The 23,315-nt window shown below is 39.5% G+C and overlaps 1 protein-coding gene across 2 annotated transcripts in view; it reads left to right on the top strand.

Annotated features, from left to right (window-relative positions):
- LOC132119554 (immunoglobulin superfamily member 21-like) overlaps positions 1-23,315 on the top strand; it is a 239,984-nt gene that overhangs the window by 153,641 nt on the left and 63,028 nt on the right. For both annotated transcript variants that reach the window (XM_059529619.1, XM_059529618.1), the window contains exons 3-4: positions 3,578-3,699; positions 14,862-14,980. In XM_059529619.1, the coding sequence (XP_059385602.1) occupies positions 3,578-3,699; positions 14,862-14,980 (241 nt within the window). The remainder of the gene's footprint in view (positions 1-3,577; positions 3,700-14,861; positions 14,981-23,315) is intronic.

The following is a 23,315-nucleotide window of genomic DNA, read 5'->3' as shown; positions in this document are numbered from 1 at the left end:
AGACACAGGAAGTTCAGAGCTGGGCGGAACCAGCGGAGACACAGGAAGTTCAGAGCTGGGCGGAACCAGTGGAGACACAGGAAGTTCAGAGCTGGGCGGAACCAGCTGAGACACAGGAAGTTCAGAGCTGGGCGGAACCAGCAGAGACACAGGAAGTTCAGAGCTGGGCAGAACCAGCGGAGACACAGGAAGTTCAGAGCTGGGTGGAACCAGCGGAGATACAGGAAATTCAGAACTTGGCGGAACCAGAGGAGACACAGAAAATTTAGGGCTGGACAGAACCAGCGGAGAAACAGAAAATTCAGGGCTGGGCGGAACCAGCGGAGAAACAGAAACAGAAAATTCATGGCTGGGCGGAACCAGCGGAGAAACAGAAAATTCAGGGCTGGGCGGAACCAGCGGAGAAACAGAAAATTCAGGGCTGGGCGGAACCAGCGGAGGAACAGAAAATTCAGGGCTGGGCGGAACCAGCGGAGAAACAGAAAATTCAGGGCTGGGCGGAACCAGCGGAGAAACAGAAAATTCAGGGCTGGACGGAACCAGCGGAAATGGAGCAGAGGAACTGACTGGAGTCCACGAAGACTCCCACGATGCACGGTTTTGCCGGCTCACACATGTGGTCAGTCGCGCTCTCGACGTCCTGAATTGGCTCGGGCTCTGCGGCTGCGGTGGGCTCTGGCTCCGTGTGGCTTGATGGTTGCTGGCTGGTCTCTGGGTCGGGAGTGGGGTTGGAGAGATCCTCTTCGGCGGTGCTGATGGTAAATGAAGATCCATTTTTCTCCAGCACCCACTCCACAAAAGCGCCGAAATCCTCTCGGGGACCGTTCGCTGGTAGGCGTGCCTTACTGCCTTACCCTCTCCCGGAATGGCCATCCCAGCAGTCCGTCTCCTGTGCCTGGAGCAACTGGACCGTTCGCTGGAGGACCATACCAGGGACTTTTTAGATCTGGCGTGCCTTACCCACTTCCCCGACCGCTCGCTCTCAAACTTCTTCCTCACCGGCCTGAGCGAGCGGTCGGGGAAGTGGGTAAGGCACGCCAGATCTAAAAAGTCCCTGGTATGGTCCTCCAGCGAACGGTCCAGTTGCTCCAGGCACAGGAGACGGACTGCTGGGATGGCCATTCCGGGAGAGGGAGGAAAACAAAAATAAAAAACCAAAAAGAAAGAAAAACGCCGCTAAAATATACTATACTGTTTTGGTCCGTGATTCTGTTACAAACTTGGTGTAGTGCTAAACGAAAGACTAAAGTGCTCGAGGAGGATAAGGAACAAATGAGGAGTTTACTAGAAAACGAAGGAGGTACAGACTATATTAACAAATAACAGAATTAACATTAAGGTTAGGATACACATTCACATACACAATACGATACAACTTTGACATTCAGAATACATTCAGATTAACACTACATACAGCTTAGACAAATTTACATTCAACAATCACGGACCGGGGAGAACTGAACAGACCGGGTATTTAAACACACAGATGGTAAAGAGGGAACTGGAGACAGGTGGGGATCAATCAATTAACTAAAACAAGAAAAGGAAGATGACCAAATAAGGAAACAGAAAGTTCATAAACGTGACAATTTCACATGGTTGTACATTAAAGGGTAGAATGCAGTTTTTCATAAATCTTTTAAACGGTTGCTAGATTGCATTCAATGAAATAGAGGTAGACCCATCTCAGGCTGTCCATAACAAGACTCAAGAGCTGAATCCACCAAAGGAATCTGTATTCAGTTAATGGGAGCACTATATGTTTTGTAAGACATGTCAGACAGAAACAATGTTGCATTTCATCTTTTAAAGCATTTTTAAAGCATTATTGGAGTCAACTACAGAAGCAAATAGGATCAACCTGAGGGGAACGTGCAACTATGAAACACAGGTTTGCTTTTAGTGACCAACCTTTCAGTGTCACCACTTCCCTGTAAACCTGTAGCAGAATGTAGAGGGACCCACAGCAGCTGCATCCTTGCATGCTTACAAGACAGCCAGATGGTTAGAGTGATTGTTGTGCTCAAAGTGCAATGCTGAAGCATTCCATGGATGGTTTTTAAGTGGTGTCACTAAAAAATGACTTGGGTTGTCAAAATCAGCATTTTGCTGACCTGTTTCTCAGACACACTTGTTTGCTGAGACGTAGGGATATATTCGATTCAAAAATCGTAGTCATCACATTTCTGACTATGGTGGAAAAATTTTGGGAAGGATGTATACAGTATATATATACTATATACAGAATTTTTGGAATTTGCCTTTTAAATACCATAATTTTGAAATATATTTATGTAGTTTGAATATATTTCATCATTTTGTTTTGTTCCTCTTTCTTTTTCTTTCTTTCTTTCTTTCAAAATCAAAATATACATTTCAGCAAGAAATATAAAATTTTTACACATTTTCTGGAACATCAACATGTACACTGTATTTGCTTCACGAAAGGTAAGTAAGGAAGCGGAAACAGACTTCTATATGTATGCATAAAGAGATGGTAGAGCTAGAAAATTATTCTTAACCCACACAGTTTCATATATAAAAGGACTCTTGCTCCAGGTGTATTAAAATATATCAAATCATGTTGGAATTGCTCTGGAAAAGCTCGCTGTTATTGTGAGTTTTCAGATAAGCATTGTGTAAACATGATCCTATACGCTTGTTTATCCACTGTGTTCATTTTGCCCATAATTCCTTTCTAAAGAGAATTTGAGCAGTTATGAATCATTGTGTGTTGTAGTGGCTGCAATCATTTAGTGTGAATCTCAAGAGAAATAAGAGGTTATTGTGGCCATCCTACACTCATTTGTGAGGGCAGCATGAATTGTTTGTTTAAATCAAACCAATTTAACATTGTACTCGTGGTGCTGTTGTTCCCCACACAGAGGAAAACCAATCGCAAATCCACCTAAGACTGATTTACAGCACCGGGGGAGCAGATTAAGAGGCCATAGATACCATCTCAAGTGTTCGCCGAAAGAAAGACACCTGTCCCGCCAACAATTCCACTGCTTCAACAGCAGGCATTAACACTTCTATTAAATTCTGTCACCCCTCTTTCTCCTTCTTCTTTCTGTGCACTGAAGAGAAATCGCAGTCATTCAGATGCTAAGCGACTTTCTCTCCCCTGTGGATATTAGCGCAAAAAGAGCCACGTTCCATCATTTGCCAGGAACGTCAGAGAGGGGGGGAAAGACGCAAAATGAGCCAATGCTGCTGCGAATATCCCTCACCTTTGCAATATCTCTTCACATTTCATTACCTTCCCTGTGCCACAATTTATAGTGCGCTAAATTTCTTAATGCCACACGTGTAAGTGTCTCACTGATTTCATCATGCTCGGCAGGTTTCCGAGAGCTCGTTTAAATTCATCCCTTCACGAGCTCTTAAATAATATACCAATAATAACTCTAAACGGATCAATCTGATCATTTTAAAGTGTGAGCGCTAACTTTGCCTGTGGGAATCGAGCTCTTGTTCTGTCTCATCTCATTATTTATGTATGGGGGTCTACGGAATATCCACTTCATTATAGGACACATCTTTTTATTAATATTTTATTCTTATTTCTCAACAGGTTACTGATGGAGGCACTATTAAGCAGAAGATTTTTACGTACGATGCTATGTTCAATACCAATTACTCCCATATGGAGGATTACCGGAGACGGGAAGACCTGGTGTATCAATCAACGGTCCGGTAAGAGCCGCTAGCCGTCATTTGATTTGGCACAAAATAGAATATTTATGTGATCTGATCACTGGAAGTGCCTAATTTTATTCATATAACAGTGGGCCGTGTTACTATGACTGTATCACAGGCTGACATGCAACATTTGTGTTCAGTTCCTGATGGTTTTCTAAAAAGAAATGCCTTGGGTTCCTTCTGCATTAGTTATTTTATTATTAATTTTATTATTAATTATTATTATTTTTTACAATTGACCAATCAGACCAGTGTGAGGTGGGATTAGAATCTCAGGTGTATTCTGTTTAATTCTGTTGAGTTCCATCTAGTGGTTCTGTGGTTCCTGTGTATACTGGTCCCTTGAAGGCCTAAAAAAGTTGGACTCTTTAAGTAAAATATGACCTGGTTAAGAAACTTTGCCTCACTTTCCAATACTTTCTGGTATTTTCAACCACTGAGCCCCAAGCCAAGCTTTTCTTTTGGGCCCTCAGTTGCAATTTTCCTGCTCCCCATTCAGGAAGCATCATCTTTAGCCTTCCCTTCGTGTTTCCCAAGTCATCCCTAATACCTGAGGCTCAGCTTCAGGCAGAAATGCAAAAGCAAGCCCCAGAAATACTTTCTCATTTCTGCTTTGCTTTTCACCAAAACATACAAGTTTTTTGTCAAACCGGAATCTGGTACAAACTATTAGATGAAGAGCAGAGAAAGGAAGGTTTTGATTACTAGTTCAACCTGCTGCAAGACTAGCTGCACTCTCTACATCACATATATGTCCATGTGTGCATCAAGTCAAGCAGAGTTTTTTCAGGAAACAGGCTAAAATACCTACTTGCTTTGCCTGGAAAGTGGTACAGTGTATGCTGGGTACACAAGCACAGAGACAAACACTCCTACCCAGCAGGAAGTAAATTGATTGTTACACTATAAGCAGCAGTAGGGATCACCTGTATTGACCTTGTAGTCTCACATAATGCTCGGGAAGGAAGATGGCAACTGCAGAGACCATCAAACTCCATGTGCAGTCGCGATTGTTGACAGACAGATAGGTTGACAGATAGATAGGAAGACAGACAGACCGAAACTGGTGAATGGTAGACAGACAGCTACAGGTAGATAGATAGATAGATAGATAGATAGATAGATAGATAGATAGATAGATAGATAGATAGATAGATAGATAGATAGATAGATAGATAGAAAGATAGAAAGTCATAAAAAAATGCTTCTATGTCACACAAACATACACACTTCTCAAATCCTTTCACCTGTAGTCTCTGACACAGCATTCTGTGGGAGATCCAGAGCGCCCAGACAGGATATTTCACAGGTATTATCTCTCATTTTCATTCCAGAGTGGCAAGAAGCCATACCAGTAGGCCTTGCCACTCTAATTCAGTTCTCAGCTTTTCGCCTCTAAATTAATGCACAAGAAAGGATCTTCCTAGAATTGAAAACAGAGAGATATACATGTCTGCCTCTAGCTGGGCCATAAAAGTTGACTTGTTTCCACAGCACTTCTTCGTCTGTATGCATGCTGCTCTAAAGTATGCATCTCGTCTCATGGAGTATTGGAGGATATTAAAAAAGCTTTTGTTTTTCCATTTTGAACAGCTATTTTCTGGTGATTTTCCAGTCCCATGACAGTCTTACATGACAGTTTGAATTCCCTGAAAACTCAACACTATACAAGGTGTCAAATGAGACATTATTACAGCGCAAATTAAAATTCTGTGTCTTTTCTAAACTTTCCCCTCAAAACCCCCTTAAGGACACTATGTTGTTGAAGGTGTTAAAATATTAATTCTGTTCCATTTGAATATTTAATATAAGTCATAATGTAAGGTTTATTTATTTTATTTTTTTTGTTCTTCACTAGCTTCTCCTTGTCACAAAGCTGCCAGTGTATTAAGAGGGAAAGTTTGAACTGTCAATCAAATCTTAAACAGGTCCACAGGACCCTCCCCTTCCACTCCGACCTGGCCCTCTCATTACCATGGACACCTCAATTCTCTACTTGTTCCTATGAAACTAAACAGCTCTTAGCAGATCATTCAGCCTTACACTCCAAAACAAAAGCACTAACGCCTACCAGGCCCTCCAGGGCCCTTCAGGAGAAACCCGTTCTTCACTAAAAGCCCCTGATTATAATGCACATCTATCAGATTTTTTTCATGGCTCTTCATCAAAACGTGACAACAGTGTTAAAAGGGAGAGATGAAATATGCTGTGTGTCATTGAGGCATGTGATGTCTCTTTTAAGTCTGGAAGTGAGGACACTTGTGCATTGGAGCAACACTGACTGTTGAGTTCATGCCAGTTGCACTGACTTACGACTGTTTTGTTTTCAAATTTGGCATTTGGGTGTGATAATGTGATGTACTCGTTACATTTTAGCATCTCTTATTTTTTTGATGTGAGAAATGTGCATGTACGTACCTTTCATATAATCCTGATTTTGTTTTTATTTTATTCATGTTGCAAAGTTGAAGGCCCTTTGAAAGTTTGCTGAAGCACCCTAATGGCATTTAAATTGTTACAAAATTGTTTAGTTTTGCCCATTCGAAAGTTTGGAAATTCACCCTAGTGTCCTTCTAATTCAGTTAATTTTTTTACTATTTTACTTTATTTATTTATTTTATTGTATTTTATTCATCTTACAGCCCCTTGTTTGCCCCCAATGTTATTTATTTATTTGTATTTATTTTTTGTAGGCCATTGTAGTCATTTTGATTGTAAAAATGTTGTTTTGTTTTGCAGCCCATTTAATTCAGTTAAATTTCACATTATTATTTGGTTTTCTTTTTTCTTTTTAACTTCAGTGAGCTTCATTCATGAAAAACAAATCTATTCATGCATAGATTGCAACGCTGAATGGAATTGGTTTGTGAACCATTTTTAACTGATATCCAGAGCCCTATGAGTGAATGTACCTACGAGTGAAAGATCAGTTGACCTATGTGTTTGAAGACTCATGAAAACATGAGCTATTGCAAATATTCCAACTCCATAAATTCAGCTTTGGACGTATTCTAACATCATACCAGCAAATAAGAACAGGCCTCAACTGAGAAATTCATGGCACATTTCTGTAATTACAAAATGCAATATTCCTGCCAGCGAGTGCTCTGTCCCTCTCAGCACACACACACACACAAACTTACACAGGCTGTAGAGTGGCAGGACCTGGCTAGGCATATCCCTTCTTGCCTCAGTGTGATTTAGTGCTAATCGGCTTTTTATTACTCTCTGATTAAGAATCCATCTACATTTTTAGAGCACGGTGAGAGAGAGAGAGAGAGAGAGAGAGAGAGAATACAGAGAAGGTGAGAGTGAGAAAGACTGAGAAGAAGCTGGAGTTTCAATCCCATTGAAGTTATTTTGAAGAACTGAATATCAGGGCGAGCCATAATATTGTGCAACAATGCCAGCATTTCAGCAATCCAAAGAGGAAATATGCAACAGAGGGGAGAGAATGAGCGAATAAGAGACACAGAGTGTTGAAAAGGCATAAAAAAGGAGGGGTGGAGAGGTAAGAGGCTGAGAGAGACAGGAACTGAGAAATGTGCTGGCTGGGATTCAGAGACGCGGGCAGTAAAGCTCATCCAGAGAGAGGACACTTGCAGGGTGTAACGTGAGACCAATGCCAATGTACAAAGCTTGAGCCAATCCTCTCATCCAATCATCACGGTCCGTGCATGTCAAGCAGCCCTGGAAGTAAGAGAGAGAAAAAACAATAAAAACTCTAAAAACTGCCAATAGACAAGATTAAAATGATAGACATCTTTGAATAGAGCGGTTTTATTTACAAACACTGCTTTGTTGCCATTGCCCTGATGGTGAATGCACTGCAATTAACTTGCTTTTAAATTGCCTGTGTTTCTACTCATCAAGCCTAAGTGACTATCAGAGGTGCGGGGGGGAAGATAGCCGTGGCGGGGAGGGGTGGAGGAGTACATGAAAGGAATGCTTATGCGCTTGTGCTGAGAATTCACCCGCTGCCCTCATTCAATATAAATGAGCTTGGTTTCAGTCAATTTCTGCTTGTTTGAAAGGGGCTGAGCAGCAGGACATTGTCGGCTGGTGCCGAGCACACAAAGGCGCTGTTGGGATTGTTAAAGGGTCACTTGACTGAAGCGAAGACAGAGAGGATGAGATTTTTTCATCATCATTATTTTTCATGAGAGTTTTAGAAAATTGTGACATCCAGAACTTGGAACATGGGCTCAAAAGATTTGCAAACAAAAGAGGACCAGAAGTGTTTTAAAATAAAATCCACTATACCATTTAAAAGTTTGGGTCAGTTTTGTTATTCAATTGTTTTTTTTATTTGGCAAGGATGTATTAAATTGATCAAAATTTATCATGGTTTCCACAAAAAAAAATAATAATAGGAGATGTTTCTTAAGCAGTAAACCAGCATATTATTTCTGAAGGATCATGTGCTGCTGAAGACTACAGTGGCTGCAGAAAAATGTATTAAAATATGAAATTTATTTTAAATTGTAATAATATTGTAATAATACAAGTTCAAGATGCATTGATTTCTGAATACAAATAATATTATCTTTTGCAATTTTTCTTTCATGTGAGTGATCTCTATAAATAAATATATGTGTGTGTGTGTGTGTGTGTGTGTGTGTGTGTGTGTGTGTGTGTGTGTGTGTGTGTGTGTGTGTGTCTGTGTGTGTGTGTGTGTGTGTGTGTGTGTGTCTGTGGCATAGAGCTCACAACTGGGCATCATTATATAGCATATATATGTCATCAAAAGTATGTACATAGTGTGTACAAAAGTATGTACATAACCAAGATGGCGGCGCATCCACATGCAGCGGCTTCTCTCTGTCCCGACAGAACGGTGTTTTCATGTTTTATGTCTCGTGAGTCGCAATGTTTTTGTACGTCGTCATCTATGGAATTACATTTAGTTCAATAATAATGAACGAAACTTTATAAAACTGAACGTAACTTTTTCAGAAACTATCAAACATATGCCATTACAAAAGAGGAAAAACACAATGAAAACGAAAAAAATGCACTCAGTCGCACAAATGTAACAGGCTCTTCAAATATGCTTTCTTTTTTGTTAATGTTTTTCAAAGATTTGTTTTCACTGATCGTGGATTCTGAATGCATTGCCACAGATTTCGCTTTTGCTTCGCAGTTTTTCGTTTGGAGTTTTGACACAAACCTCTTGTGGGGGCGGGGTTAACAGTGATCTACTCTGATTGGATAGCGAGTTTTTGATGGACAGGTGCTCTCTGACCGGGAAGTACAGACGTCACTCAGTGGCGTGCACCACGCATATTGAAAGCTCTCGCGGTGATTAAATCTGGTCTCTACCCCAAAAATTATTTTTCACAGACAAAGTGAAAGACATTTATTTTAAGCTCATACACAGGTTCTAGCCTGTAAAGAAGTTTATACAAAGATTTAAATCTGACATTGATCTTACATGCTCTTTTTGTTCGAGTTCTGAAGAAACTGTACACTTATTTTGGTCACTGCACTCAGAAACTTTGAGATGACATTGGTGTGTTTGTCAAGTGTAAGATTTTGCCAGGCTTCTCAGTACATATGAAAAACATTATATTTGGGTATTAATGACTCTGACCCCACAAACGAAAATATCAGTTTTGTTATTAATTTACATTTTTACAAATTTCACATTCACAAATGCAAATTCTCCAACTGTAAACCTGTCTTCTCTGTTTTTCTAAAAGAAATGAAAAACTATTTGAATGTAATCTCAGTATCTACTAATAAGAACGCTATAAGGACTGTTAGAATTTGCTCCACCTTTGATCATGTGTAATTTTGTTTAGATTTTGGCCCTCTTTCCTTTAGTTCTATTTTATTCTTTATTGTTTTTTTTGTTTGTATTTGTGGTTGATATTGTGTGATGTATGTTTATACTTTTGTTCTCTGCATTAATAAAAAAAAAAAAAAGAAAAAAAAGCTCTCGTGGTGATTTGTATGCAATACGTCATGTAACACAGGCTTACTTCAAGCTGCCTTGAAGGACAAGAGCTCATCTTTACAGACTGAGACGATCGAAGGTCAAATATTATTTACATATTTAGTAATACAAATCACAATCACAAGAGCTTTCCAATATGCGCGCCACTCTCTGGCGCCACTGAGTGGCGCCTGTACTTCCCGGTCAGAGAGCACCTGTCCATCAAAAGCTCACTATCCAATCAGAGTAGATCACTCTTCACCCTGCCAACATGAGAGGTTTGTGTCAAAACTCTAAACGAAAAACTGCGAAGCAAAAGCGAAATCTGTGGCAATGCATTCAGAATCCACAATCAGCTAAAACGAATCTTTGAAAAACATTAACAAAAATGAAGCATATTTGAAGAGCCTGTTACATTTGTGCAACTGTGTTAATTTTTTTCATTTTCATTGTGTTTTTCTTCTTTTGTCAGGGCATATTTTTGATAGTTTCTGAAAAAGTTACGTTCAGTTTTATAAAGTTTTGTTCATTTTTATTGAAGCAAATGTAATTCCATAGTCATCACGTCTACCTGTCTGTAACGCGCATACAGTCGCGAGTTTCTGCTCAATGTCGGCAGAACCGCATCTTTACAGTTAAAGTCCACATGAAATCAAAATTGACTATATTTACTTTGTTCGCCTAAATTGATCGTTTTGTGCTGAACAATTCATCCATGCAAGTCAATCCACACAAAAAAAATTTTTTGGCTTCATAATCTTTAATCAAAATCTGAAAATGCCCCTCCCCTCTGCATTGGAGGAACTTCACTGATGACGTAGGCTTGAGGAATTTGGTGTCTGCTTAATCCGTAACCACGCCCCTCCAACTGACAGTATACAGGCTGCCTGTGTGTTTGCGAGCATTGACAGCGCGTGAAAGGAGAGATGGCGAGGAGGTGCATTTTTGGTTGTGGAACTCACGGAACACTTTTCCCTTTCCCTAAAATTCCCTCGTTACGGTCCAGATGGCTCGATTTTTTACATTTCGAGGTCTGTCTGTGGCATAGAGCTCACAACTGGGCATCATTATATAGCATATATATGTCATCAAAAGTATGTACATAGTATGTACAAAAGTATGTACATGTAGTCTTCTCAGACCACATCACTGTCATGCTAGCATACAGACCACTCATTAAAGTCGCCAAACCAGTTCACAAACAGATTAAAGTGTGGCCAGAAGGATCATCAGAGGTTCTTCAAGACTGCTTCAACACAACTGACTGGGACATGTTTAAGCAGGCTGCCACATTCAATAACACCACTGACCTCCAGGAGTACTCAGAGACTGTCACTGCCTACATCAACAAGTGTATTGATGATGTAACGGTCACAAAAACCATCACTGTCCGGGCCAACCAGAAGCCGTGGATGACAGGCAGTGTTGCCAGACGTACGATAATTATCTTATTTGTACGATAATTTTTGCCTCTGTACGATGTACGATCAATAATGAAAAAAATCCCGTAATGTACGATAATTTCAGAATTTTATGAAAATTTAAATGGTAGTTGCAGTCAAAGGGCTTCTTTTCTCATACACGAAATCGGCTCATTACAGACACTCTAAATGAGTTTGTGTGTACCTGAGGGTGTGTTAAGAATGCAGGAGCGTGCCCTGCTTTAAAGCCAACGGGCACTGTTGCGGTCCATGACAGCAAGAACCCCTTCAACATCTGGCAACACGCAGGATTCCGATGACAGCGGCTCAGATGTGGAGTTAACTGCACCACGAAGCAACAGCTAAATTCCTTCTTCATTGGACACGACAAAGCAAGTGTTAAAAATAATTTTAATATGTTTTAATATACACTGCGACACACAGTCACTGAAAATAAAGGGATAGTATTTTGTATCACTGCTTCCGTCCAACAATAAGCCTTGTTATCTATTATGGTAATTTGCAGGTCTTGTCAAAATGTTGTTGGTTTAGAATAGATAAATAACTCTTTTGACTCATGTACGATAATTTTCTTCCAAATACTATAATTTTGAACTTCTGGTACGATACTTGGACATTTCCAATCTGGCAACACTGATGACAGGGGAGGTCTACAGACTTCTGAAGACACGGAACACTGCCTTCAGAGCTGGAGATGAGGTGGGCCTGAGAACAGCCAGGGCCAACCTGTCCCGCGGCATCAGAGAGGCTAAGAGACAACACTCCAAGAGGATAGCTCATCAATTCAGCGACAGCAGAGACACTAGGAACCTGTGGCAGGGGATACAAACCATTACGGATTACAAGCCCCCACCACAGACCTGTGACAACGCTCTCTGCTAAATGAGCTGAACACCTTCTTCGCTTGCTTTGAGCAACAAAACAGCAGGATCAATGCACGCAAAGCTCCGGGTCCTGACAACATCCCTGGGCGTTTACTGAGAGACTGTGCATCTCCACTACCCTCCACTCAGCACTCACACATCTGGACAAAAAGGACTCATATTTCAGAATGCTGTTCATTGACTTCAGTTCAGCATTCAACACAATCATCCCTCAACAGCTCATTTACAAACTGATCCAACTGGGGCTCAACACTTCGCTGTGCAACTGGCTGTTGGACTTTCTGACTGGAAGACCTCAGGCAGTACAGGTCGGCAGCAACACATCCAGCACCATCACACTGAACACTGGGGCCCCCCAAGGATGTGTGCTAAGCCCCCTCCTCTTCACTCTGCTGACCCATGACTGCACACCTTCACACAACTCCAACCTTTTTATTAAGTTTGCATATGACACGACTGTGGTGGGTCTCATTAGCAACAAAGATGAGACAAACTACAGGAGCGAGGTGAGCCGCCTGGCCGGGTGGTGCAGTGACAACAATCTCTCTCTGAACGTGGAGAAGATGAAGGAGATTGTTGTAGACTTCATGAGAGCACACACTCAGCACGTTCCTCTGACCATCAACGGTGCGACTGTCGAGAGAGTGAGCAGCACCAAGTTCCTGGGTGTGCACATCACAGAGAAACTCTCCTGGACTGAAAACACAGCTGCACTGGCCAAGAAATCAAATCAGCATCTCTACTCCCTCCGTAAACTGAGGAGAGCCAGAGCCCCGCCCCCCATCATGTACACCTTCTACAGAGGCACCATTGAGAGCATCCTGTCGAGCTGCATCACTGTGTGGTATGGCGCCTGCAACGCGTCCTGCCGAAAGACTCTGAAACACATAGTGAGAGCAGCTGAGAAGATCATTGGTGTCTCTCTCCCATCCCTCCAGGACATTTATGGAACCCGTCTCACCCGCAAAGCCCTCTGCATCGCAGGTGATCCCACCCACCCATCACACAGCTTCTTCAGCCTGCTGCCATCAGGGAGGAGACTGCGTAGTCTCCAGGCCAGGACCAGCAGACTGAAGGACAGCTTCATCCACCAGGCTATCAGGAAGCTGAACCCACTCCCGAACTTGCCCCCCCCCCCCTCTTCTGCCTCAGGCACCACTGAACTATGAACTCCCGCCCCCCCTGACACCCCCCCCCCCCCCACTAATATACGTTGACATGCACCAGTCACTTTGTGCAGCATTGGTCTGCTCACTACCTCATTCTCCATGGAACTGACATCATTCCACTACCTCATCAGTCAGTTAAATAAAATAACTGCTCTTGAGCCCTTTGCCACTTTAATCAGACTTAATAAGCTTTTGTTTTTGCACTAAATAATCTTTTATCTGCACTGTTGTTCACTTCATTGATTTGCACTCTATCTGCCTTTTGCCTTGCGCTGCTTTATTTAACTTTATTTTTAATTTTATTATATGTCTTTTTTAACATTCCCTTATTGTATAGTTGTATCTACATTTTATATTTTGATCTAGATTTTTAGGCTTTAATGTTAATGTTATCTGTGTGCACCGGGGGTCTGAGAGTAACGCAATTTAGATTCTCTGTATGTATGTACTGTACATGTGGATTTGAAGAACTGACAATAAAGCAGACTTGAACTTGAACTTTAAAAGACATTTTTAAATAGCCAGTGCAGTTAGAAATATAGCCTCCTGTTTGTTTTATTCGGTGTCCTGAGAGAGAAGATGCAAAGAAAAGGAACAGAAAAATAGGGGGGGGGGGGCAACAAAAATGGACCATAGGGTCAAGCATCTGAGTATCCCAGTCAGCCTTCGTCAGCAGTCTACCCCCTGCTCCAGGGACAACAGAAATAGACCGACAGACTGTTTTCTTAGGCAGTGGTCTCTCTTTTCCTTGGCCTTTTTCCTTGGCCTCTCTTTTCCTATGACCGCACACCCAGATGCTTCAGCTTCACTACAGTCTCTTGTCTTCTACAGAAGGCCAGGAAGGACAATTGTCTTTGATTTTGATCTGCTGCCTGCAGCTGAACATCTCACTTTGATTTGAATTGTAGTACATGTTCAGAATACAGAATGAAACTTTTGACTCTTCTGCCTTTTTCAATAAAGCACTTATTTTGTATACTTTAACATTTCCTTTGGAGTTATATAGAGATGTGCTATTATTTTTCTGAGGAAGTTTTTTTTGTTTTTTGTTGTTTTGTTTTTGGTTTTGTTTTTTTACAATGAAGGAGGAATCTGAACCATATTTAGAGTTCAGAATGTCACTGAAGGTCATTGAGAATGTCACTGAATACTGCCTATAATCCACCCAGAACCCCCTAACATTATGACAATGAGTTTTTACTTTAAAATTTTTAATTTACTTAAAAAAAAGTTAGAATCTAGTTTCAGGATGTCATGGTAGCTTGAAGCGAACTGCAATATAAATATTCTGTCTTAAGTCCGATTTGGACAGTAATCGTTTCTCATGCGGACCTAAGCGATTTGAAACCTTTAAAAGAGGTTAGTCAGTAATTTTATTGCCGTCCAAATCCAGAATGCCAGTGTTTTTTGCCCACCACCCGGGTCAAAATCCTTGGTCGAATTACCTACATTTTTTGACAAACACCAAGGCCATGTGGTAATTTAATTGCTGTCCGAATCCACATCTTAACAAGAAGAAATATATTCAAAATTCAGTGTCTAAATCCTTTTTGACCACTGCCAAACACTGTACAATAACTGTTGCACTCATGAGTTTCATCTCTGAGGTGCCATGTAAATTTATTTTTACAGACATCTACATGAGAAACAATTGCCTCCCGAATAGGGATTTACAATCACTGAAAATATCTTACAGTTAATAAACTTTTGATCTTTTTCACAGGCTTCCAGAGGTCCGGATCTCAGACAACGGACCTTACGAATGCCATGTAGGAATCTATGACCGAGCAACACGGGAGAAGGTCGTCCTGGCATCAGGGAACGTTTTTCTTACGGTCATGTGTGAGTATAAATGCACTGCTGAAATGTTCTGTTCTGTATTTTCTCTCCATCAGGCTTGTGGAACAGAAATCACTAATTTAAAACCATCTTCAAACAAGAGGATGTAACTCTACAGTATATACAAGATTAAGTGGACCATAATTTGCTCAGATCGACTTTTGGCATTATGTAGTAGAGAGGAAAGTGGCAGAGTTGCATCCAAAAGCTGTCCCACAATCTTTTTTTGTTGTCCTTTAACTTGTTGTCTGAGGACAACAGTGAAGTGCTTTATCCTGTGTTTGTTATTTGGACGTCTGTTGTATGTTCTCTGTTAGAGCTTGGCAAGTTGGACCAGAATGGGCTGTTCATTAAGGCTGACTGTCTCCATATGATAAGGACCTTTGAATGGGAGGTAGCGTCTGTGTGTGTGTTTGTGTGTAATTCACAATACTTCACTTTGAACTTCCTCATTCACTGCTTATATTCATGCTGTGCTGCAAAGCATCATTTGGAAAACTCTGAGGCGATAAAAATGCAAAGATTACAAAGAGAGCTGATTTGCTTTTAATCATCGTATGCATGTTCCTATCTCTCTTTTAAAAAATTTTGTGGTAGCAGTATATAGGAGCTTCCCAAACTTTCATAAATAAGGCATAAACAAACCATAGTAGAACATTATCTAATGCTTTGTGGATTGTAATTTTACTATGGAATCATTTTAAATTTGAAATAACTTTCAAATATTAAGATAAATAAATGTGGCTGTACAATAATTGTGATATAGTTTGCACGCTATTATCAAATCAAAGGTTGCAATTTAATTAAACTGTATAAATAAATTATATTATTATAATTATCAAAGATTCCTTTATATTTTACAGTAAAATTGTTGTTTCCAACCATAGTATATTTCTAATTTATTTATTTATTTATTGGTCAGATGACTGGCAGTTTAGTTTGAGCTATTAGCAATTCTCTCTATCACCAAACCAGACTCCACAAAGGGATTATTTATTAGTACGCTGTTATGATTGATACCTGAAGCTGTACCCCAATCCGTTGCTTTAACAGCACCTCCGTATTCATCTGAAACTAGGACCCCAGACATATACATACACTCACTCTCCTATAGTCATTAGCCAGACGCTAGCCTAATGACAGCCTCCCTATCTGAGTATGTCATGGTTTGTCCACCGGTATGAGATGCAGCTTGGCATTAATAAGGAAACTCATCATTTTTCAGCCCATTGTTAAATTGAACAAATAAGAAAGTGTGTGGTCCTCAGGCTTATAGTTCTATCCTGGAATGCTGCAGAGCTCTCTGGTAAGACAGACTGTGAAAAGCCCTGGAAGGGATAATTTGAATAAACATGTCTCTCAATAAAGAATGCCACTTCCAGCCCCTTCAGCTGGAGAACACAACCCAGTATGAACAAATTACACTGCCCATTGGAAGCCTTGTCGACAGTAGCGTTGATGTTAATGGGCTGCTCTTTATCAATACGAGATGTTTTGAAGAACCTAGCTTGCAATTGCTTAGGAATCGAAGGAGTGTGTGTGCCTTGTCTAGCTGACACTCGTAAATCCCTACACCTCCACAGGGGAAGAAGGATAGCTTCTAGCATTGTGGCTAATTGCCATCTAAGCTGAAACAGAATTATTCATAACCTATTAGTGTGACAAGTTCACCGGGTAGAGGAGAGAAAAAAAACCATGATGAGTTAGAGAATGAAAATGAAAGAAAAAAGTTAATTAATAGGAAGCCTTGCACAGACAGTATTTTAATTTGCTAAATGACGTCATAAAATAAGAATGTCTGTTTTAATGAATTTTTGCCTAGAAATTCAATCATTTGCTTTTTAAGCCTAAAATTAAAATTACTGGGGTCTCCGAGACTCGACTTCATGTGATTGAAAAGTCTGTGGTGACCATGAACTTCCACTTTAGAAATGGTTTATTTGGAGGGCAGTGTGATCAAGTGTTGGCTTTTGAGAATAATAGTCAAACTAAAGCTGGGCTTGAATATCTATTAGCATGTGAACGCGAACCCTTCCGGTCCTAATTCACTAAAGCCCAAAGTATGCTTTGGTTTTGACGCAAATGCGTAGTGTACATAGACAGCCAACCACATAGCCTTTCAAAGTATACTCCATTTGATAGCATGTGAATACAGGTGCTTGACACATGTACATTAGAAAAGTCATCCTTGCCCAGTGTCTACACTTCTGCTGTGTCTGCACAAATATATTATTTGATGGAGTGGTCCATGGTCAACAGAAAATATACACAAATAGGTTTAATTTCTATATGAGATAATTGCGTTACATGAAAATTTGCTAATCGAACATAACCAAATTTTGTGAATATGGCAAAATTTGCTTAATTTACATAGAAAATGTGGCTTTTTTGCATTGAAAGGAATGACAGTGATTTCATTCAAATTCTCACAGCACTAATTTGGTGAATATTGCACTTGGTTAAACTGTTTTGCAGGTGTTTAGCAGATAAGACGTTGGTTTTACGGGAAAATATTGTTCGCTCCTGTGTGTATGTAGGAAATCATTGGCAAAGGTCACAGGAAAGTGTCAAAACACATGTATGCAGCCGTACATCGCTGCTTAGTTTGATTGTATCTTTTCATAAAACCGCTTTTGTGACCTTTGATATACATAGGAAATTAGCATTTCTCCTTTTAGTCAGTATTGAAAATGTGCACTGTTCTCTCATTGCTGATGTTTATCCTGTCATTCGCAGCTGCGGGGACATCGATTGCCTTATCATCGACAAACAGAGATGTCCTCATCTCATTATAACGATGATGTTTGTTCTTACTCATTTCATAATAAGTCTGGTCCACATATCTCCAACTGCATTTGGAAACACAGCACAGGCTGTCAGGCCCCCAATGTCAGCTTTTGCCATTTATTTATTTGAAATTGATACATATAATTCCTTTCTTGAGGCTAAACATAAGTTAAACTGAAGCACTTAAAGCAGCATTTAATACTAGAAGAGATGACTTTAGACAAACCCGTGAAGTAGGCTAAGTCAGCTGAGCAAGTAATTAGTTAGAGTGAATATATTCAGTAAAAGTAGTCCCGCTGGCTGTAAAGGCTTAAAGTTGAAAAGGCTCAGCTTAATTAAGCATAATTTATTTATTTTGTCCACTACCACCTTTTAATTGTCATGAAGCAAATTTAATGAACCAAATGAGAAGAAGACAAAGTAGCCAACTAAAAGGGTTAGTAAAATAGAATATAGAATATACACTAGTGTTAAGTAATATTACAGGTTAAAGACAACTTAAAATGGTAAAGACACTATCTGTGCACTGTAAAATATTAAACAGACTATAGGATTTAATAGTAATTTATTTGTACTTTTTGTCTGCATTTCACCTTAGGGTGAGTAAAATGATGACAGAATTTTAGTTTTGGGGTGAACTATACCTTATGAGAAAAATTGACCTCCACACTTTTGCTTTTAAACCCTTTGACAATTTCTGACTGCTTGATTTCTTTTATAAGTACATTACTGAAAAAGGTAACATGAGCAATGAGCATTTCTAGTAGGCAGTAAACAGAGTTTTATGTAAGAAATGTGTTTGTTAACAATTTCTTTCGATCATGGCAGCAGTAATTCATCAAATAATGAAGAAGCAGCAGCACATTTTCTGTATTTTATGAGCCGACTCAGAAGTGATGCTGTACAGACTTAGAATAATAGGCTAAATTGTGGTGGTTTCTTTCAATTTTCTGGGTGTGTTTGCACTGTTACCTGATTTACATAATTCCTTTAGTCAACCGTGCATTAAAACAGCACAGACAGTGCATAAAAACAAACAACACTATCAATCAATGTGTGCGCAACTCATTCTAAGTGAATTTCCCCCCTAGGGTGCAAAGGCAATCAAGGCTCAAAGATCATCTCTTGCTAATTCAAGCCTTAAGGTTACCAATTAAGATCTTTAACCAGTGGGACGAGGCTACACTGTTAGCAAACAGGTCTTTAGAAAGGAAATTGTATGGAGAAACTGATTTAACTTTTCAGTACTGTTTAGCGACGACTGTAAAATATTCAAAGCATCAAACCCACTTACACCATCTCGCCCGAAAACATCTTCATACCTGTGTCAACTTTGTGTTCACATCACGTAAGCGTGCAAATACTTTGTTTTAACCTTCGCAAAGTCCAAGGAGGTAATTGAAAGGACATCCTTCACAAGACATGAGGGCCCTATATTTATATACACATTCAAAAAAGGGAAAACGAGAGAGCTGGAGGCAAAAAGAATAATGAGCCGTGGGGTGCTTGGGGAGCAATTACTCCTTCATCCCATAAACTGGTATTCACTTCAATTACAGCGCCCAACTTTAATCAAGCAGTGTTGTGTATATATATATATATATATATATAGCAGTTCAGCTTTTATAAATGGAGGAATTAATGACACCTTGCTGCAGCACAAACATGAAGGAGTTTGGAGACTGCATTTGGTGCAGGAGCAGCTGTGATGGAGGTTGGGGATTGATGGATAGCTGTAGAGCATTTGTGAGTGTGTGTGTGTGTATGCACAGTGATCCTCATATGTTTGGGCCTAGACCAAGAGATTCTGAGATTCCTGAGACCGTGGAAGGATGACGGTGCCAAAGGCCAGTGTATTGCTCTTGAGGACATTGTATTCATCATACCCATCCATGAGCAGGCATAATGTACACGAGGTTACCGTGGGGCTCCAGTCTTCTATCTTCATCTTGCCTCTAAGCAAAACTCATTATTCTAAATCCATGTGCTCCAATGGTCCACGTTTCCTTCAAAGGATGCCGGGCCTTTTTGGACATTCCTACCTGTTGTTTTGTACTTCTTTTTCATCATAAAATGAATGGTTTAAAAGGCATCTGAAAAGCACGGAAACATTCATAAAAGCTTAATTTTAGACATGATGTATGACCTCCTGCCATTAGTTCTTTGATGGTGGAAGGATCTTTTTCCAGTTGTTTTGCCAGCTTAGCAGGAGTCTCATTGAAAAGAAAAACAGATGAATTATTAAATCCATCTGAGGGAGAACACACACACACAAAAAAACAATACTGATAATCATAGGGAACTTAAACAACCATCAACTTTTCGAAGGTTTTTCCAAACTAACTCTTGCCTGTGCTTTCCTTTAAACTAAAGATTTTGTGGTCTGTTCTTGTTTCCTTTCAAGTTTGAGGTGTTCAGAGAACCCACCATGTTTGGTGCCTTGTCAGTTCGAAGCCTCTGAAATAGTGAAGAGGTGAGCTTTAATAATTTGTGCTGTTGCTACACTATGACCTGTCACCTTTCCCAGTCCACGTAGATCATTTGGCTTTTGTGTTGCTGACAGAAAGCGTGAGGAGAACTGAGCAGTGTAAACATCAGCTGCGACTCCGTGGGTCACATCATGAGGGTCCTCGGTCCTTAGAATAGACAGTTAATATATCTTCACTCGCATACAGTACAAGTAGTGGATATTTTGTAGAGAGCGGATGAAGTTGTAGCAGACTTCAGCCATAGCTCTATTATCTGTTGCCTCTTGTACAGTAGATTAGTTTCTGTGTAGTCATTGTTCACCAGAAATATAAAGATAATGTTGTTTATGGAATAAAAAGGAATAAAATAAGAAAGCTTTTGGGAATTTACAGTGCCTGAATATTTTATTTGCTGCCTGGTCTCTTGGCATAAATGTACCTAGGTGCATTTTTCAGCGAGATGCAAAATACGTACCAATACGTACGTACATCACTGCAGTTTCCAAAATAGATGAACACTAGAGGCAGTAAAACTCAGATACCTTTTATGAACTTCACACAAAATTAAGTTTTGATTAATAAAGTGTAATTTTCACACAATTAATTGTAGAAAATCATGTTATGACTTCAAAACAATATTTATATGATGGGAGATTTGAAAACTGATGTTAAATTAAATGACACATTTTTGTAGCCCCACCCACATTACATTGGTCCAAATTTCTGCTCCATTTAATTGTAAATGGAACACAAATTGTCTACAGATTGGCTGTCACCATGTCACATTGCACAGTTTTGCATTCATTGTGAACAAATAAATTGAAAACATATCACATCTGGTGGTTACACCTGGTTAGGAATCAATGTAAACCCTCTTTGCTTTTGAAGGCCAGAGGTATTAATAGACCTTTGACCATCAAGAGCAGACCTGGGGAGCGCTCAGTATCCATTATCCACCTGGCAGTGTGGCGGTATGAAATAATGTCAGTCCCTCTTTTATGTTTTAATTAGATAAATTAACCCCTGATTACAGCACTATAGAGAATTGTATGTAAAGGATAATGTACAGCCAAGAGTCAATTGATGTAAAATAACCCCAAAGAGGCTCATGGTTTTTAATCACCCTAAAGATATATTTTTTTAATCATTATTATTACCCTGAACTATCTTCCTCTACTTTTATAAATTTATGCCAGGTTTGCGTGTTAAATTATTGTTTTACATTGTTTTCATGCCTAGTAGTAGTTGAAAACAAAGAAAAAAAAGTGCACCTGTTATTAAATATAGAACACTATAGAGGTTCATCTGTACATTTTACGCCATGACTGTCTTTCATCCAGTAAACTGTAAACAACAGAGATTACGCAGATAGTAGCACTTACAACAAAACAAAGTGAGTAAGGGCTGCTATATGGGCTCTATATATTATGGGTTTTGTTTATACATGAATGCCCATCTAACACAAGCGAACAATTAAAATCAATTGCAAAAATTCATGACAAAGTATGTAAATCATCCCCTCGACAAGCACAACAGCTTAATGAGCATTTATAACACAAGCGTGTATAAATGGGCCAGCAGGCCCTGAAGTGCTCGCAGATGTCGGAGCAACTCTGCACTTTTCTGGTGGTGGTCCCCATGTCATTTTATGCCATGTATTCAAAGTGTTCACTTGACTTCTCACTTTAAGTATAGAGCAGTCAAAGGAATAACACACTGTTTTTGCTCTACCAGGCTACGCTATTGTTTAAGCAGATTACATTAGGAGTGAGTGTGCAATGCCTGCCGTGTCTGCTATTATTAAACTGAGAGTTGTTTATTAGAGTCTGGGTGAATGCACTCCTGCAGAGGATTGGTTGTTGCTCAGCAAATTATGCCAAGGGTGGTCGAGGCATGTGACCAATAATGTGCACTTGGTTTTGATCAGAATAGGACTTTTGAATAGTTCTGTAACTGTGTGAGTCAAAGTCATCTGGGTAAAATGTGTTTTAGAAAAATATACTGTAGTTGCTGCCGTCCACAGCAGGAAATTATTTTTCGTTTTGTTGCAAAATATTAGAAGTGACAGTTTTGCACATTTCATAGCCTTCAATGAACTTTGCTGTATGCATGCAAGCTAAAACTATTTATGTTTATTGACAAATAAACTGAAAAACTTTATTTACTAATTCAGTAGTGGAAATTAGGTTTACTTGGGCTTATTGACTGTGACTGAAATTGTCACAAATATGACTCGCTATTTGTTATAACCATTAAAGAAAAGTTATTTCATTTAACTTTTCACCACAGGGGTGGTGTTAGCGCAGTGGATAAGACGCATGCCTGTGGTGTGGGAGACCCGGGTTCGAATCCACTGTGAACCGCCAGTGTGTCCCTGAGCAATACGCAAGACACTTAACCCCTAGTTGCTCCAGAGGCGTGCGATATAGCAATTGTAAGTCGCTTTAGATAAAAGCGTCAGCTAAATGAATAAATGTAAATTTAGTGTTTATGTAAAAGAATAAATAATAATATTATTCAGTATTAATTTTTGACAACTTCATTTAATGTTATTTTATTTAGAAAACTTTTGTACAGAGTGAATTTCGTTTGGTATTAATTTTAGTTAAATTTGAATCAGTTTATCACCTATTATTTTCATTGGAAAAATAAACATAATACATCATCTCAAGCAATCACGTTTCACTACAGTGAAGTTTAATTAGTTAATGGATTGAGGATTGTGAACTAACATTTAACAGTAATTTAACAGAATTTATTCATCTAGGTTCATTTTAATTTTGACTTGTGCTAATACATTTTACCCCACTATATATATATATATATATCTTCATGGGTTTCTTCAGCCAGAAGATTCATGGATTTCTGTGCTAAATTTTTGATTTTATCTGCCATGGACTTCTTAGTTGTTGTTTTTAGTGTGGAGCCTTGTTAAAGGAAGAAATAAGTTATAGTTCAGGCTCAAAATGATACAACTAGTTTAACTTTCTCTTTTTATTCACCTGATTGGTCACTGTTTTGCCCCAAACCAAACCTTAAATTCAGTACAAGATGAAATAGTAAGTATCCCTTTGAACATGGCA

This window comes from Carassius carassius, chromosome 38 (genome assembly GCF_963082965.1).
Source record: "Carassius carassius chromosome 38, fCarCar2.1, whole genome shotgun sequence".
In the NCBI taxonomy this organism is placed as follows: Eukaryota; Metazoa; Chordata; class Actinopteri; order Cypriniformes; family Cyprinidae; genus Carassius; species Carassius carassius.
Note: the sequence above shows the minus strand (reverse complement) of the source record. Positions and strands in the feature narration are given on the sequence as shown.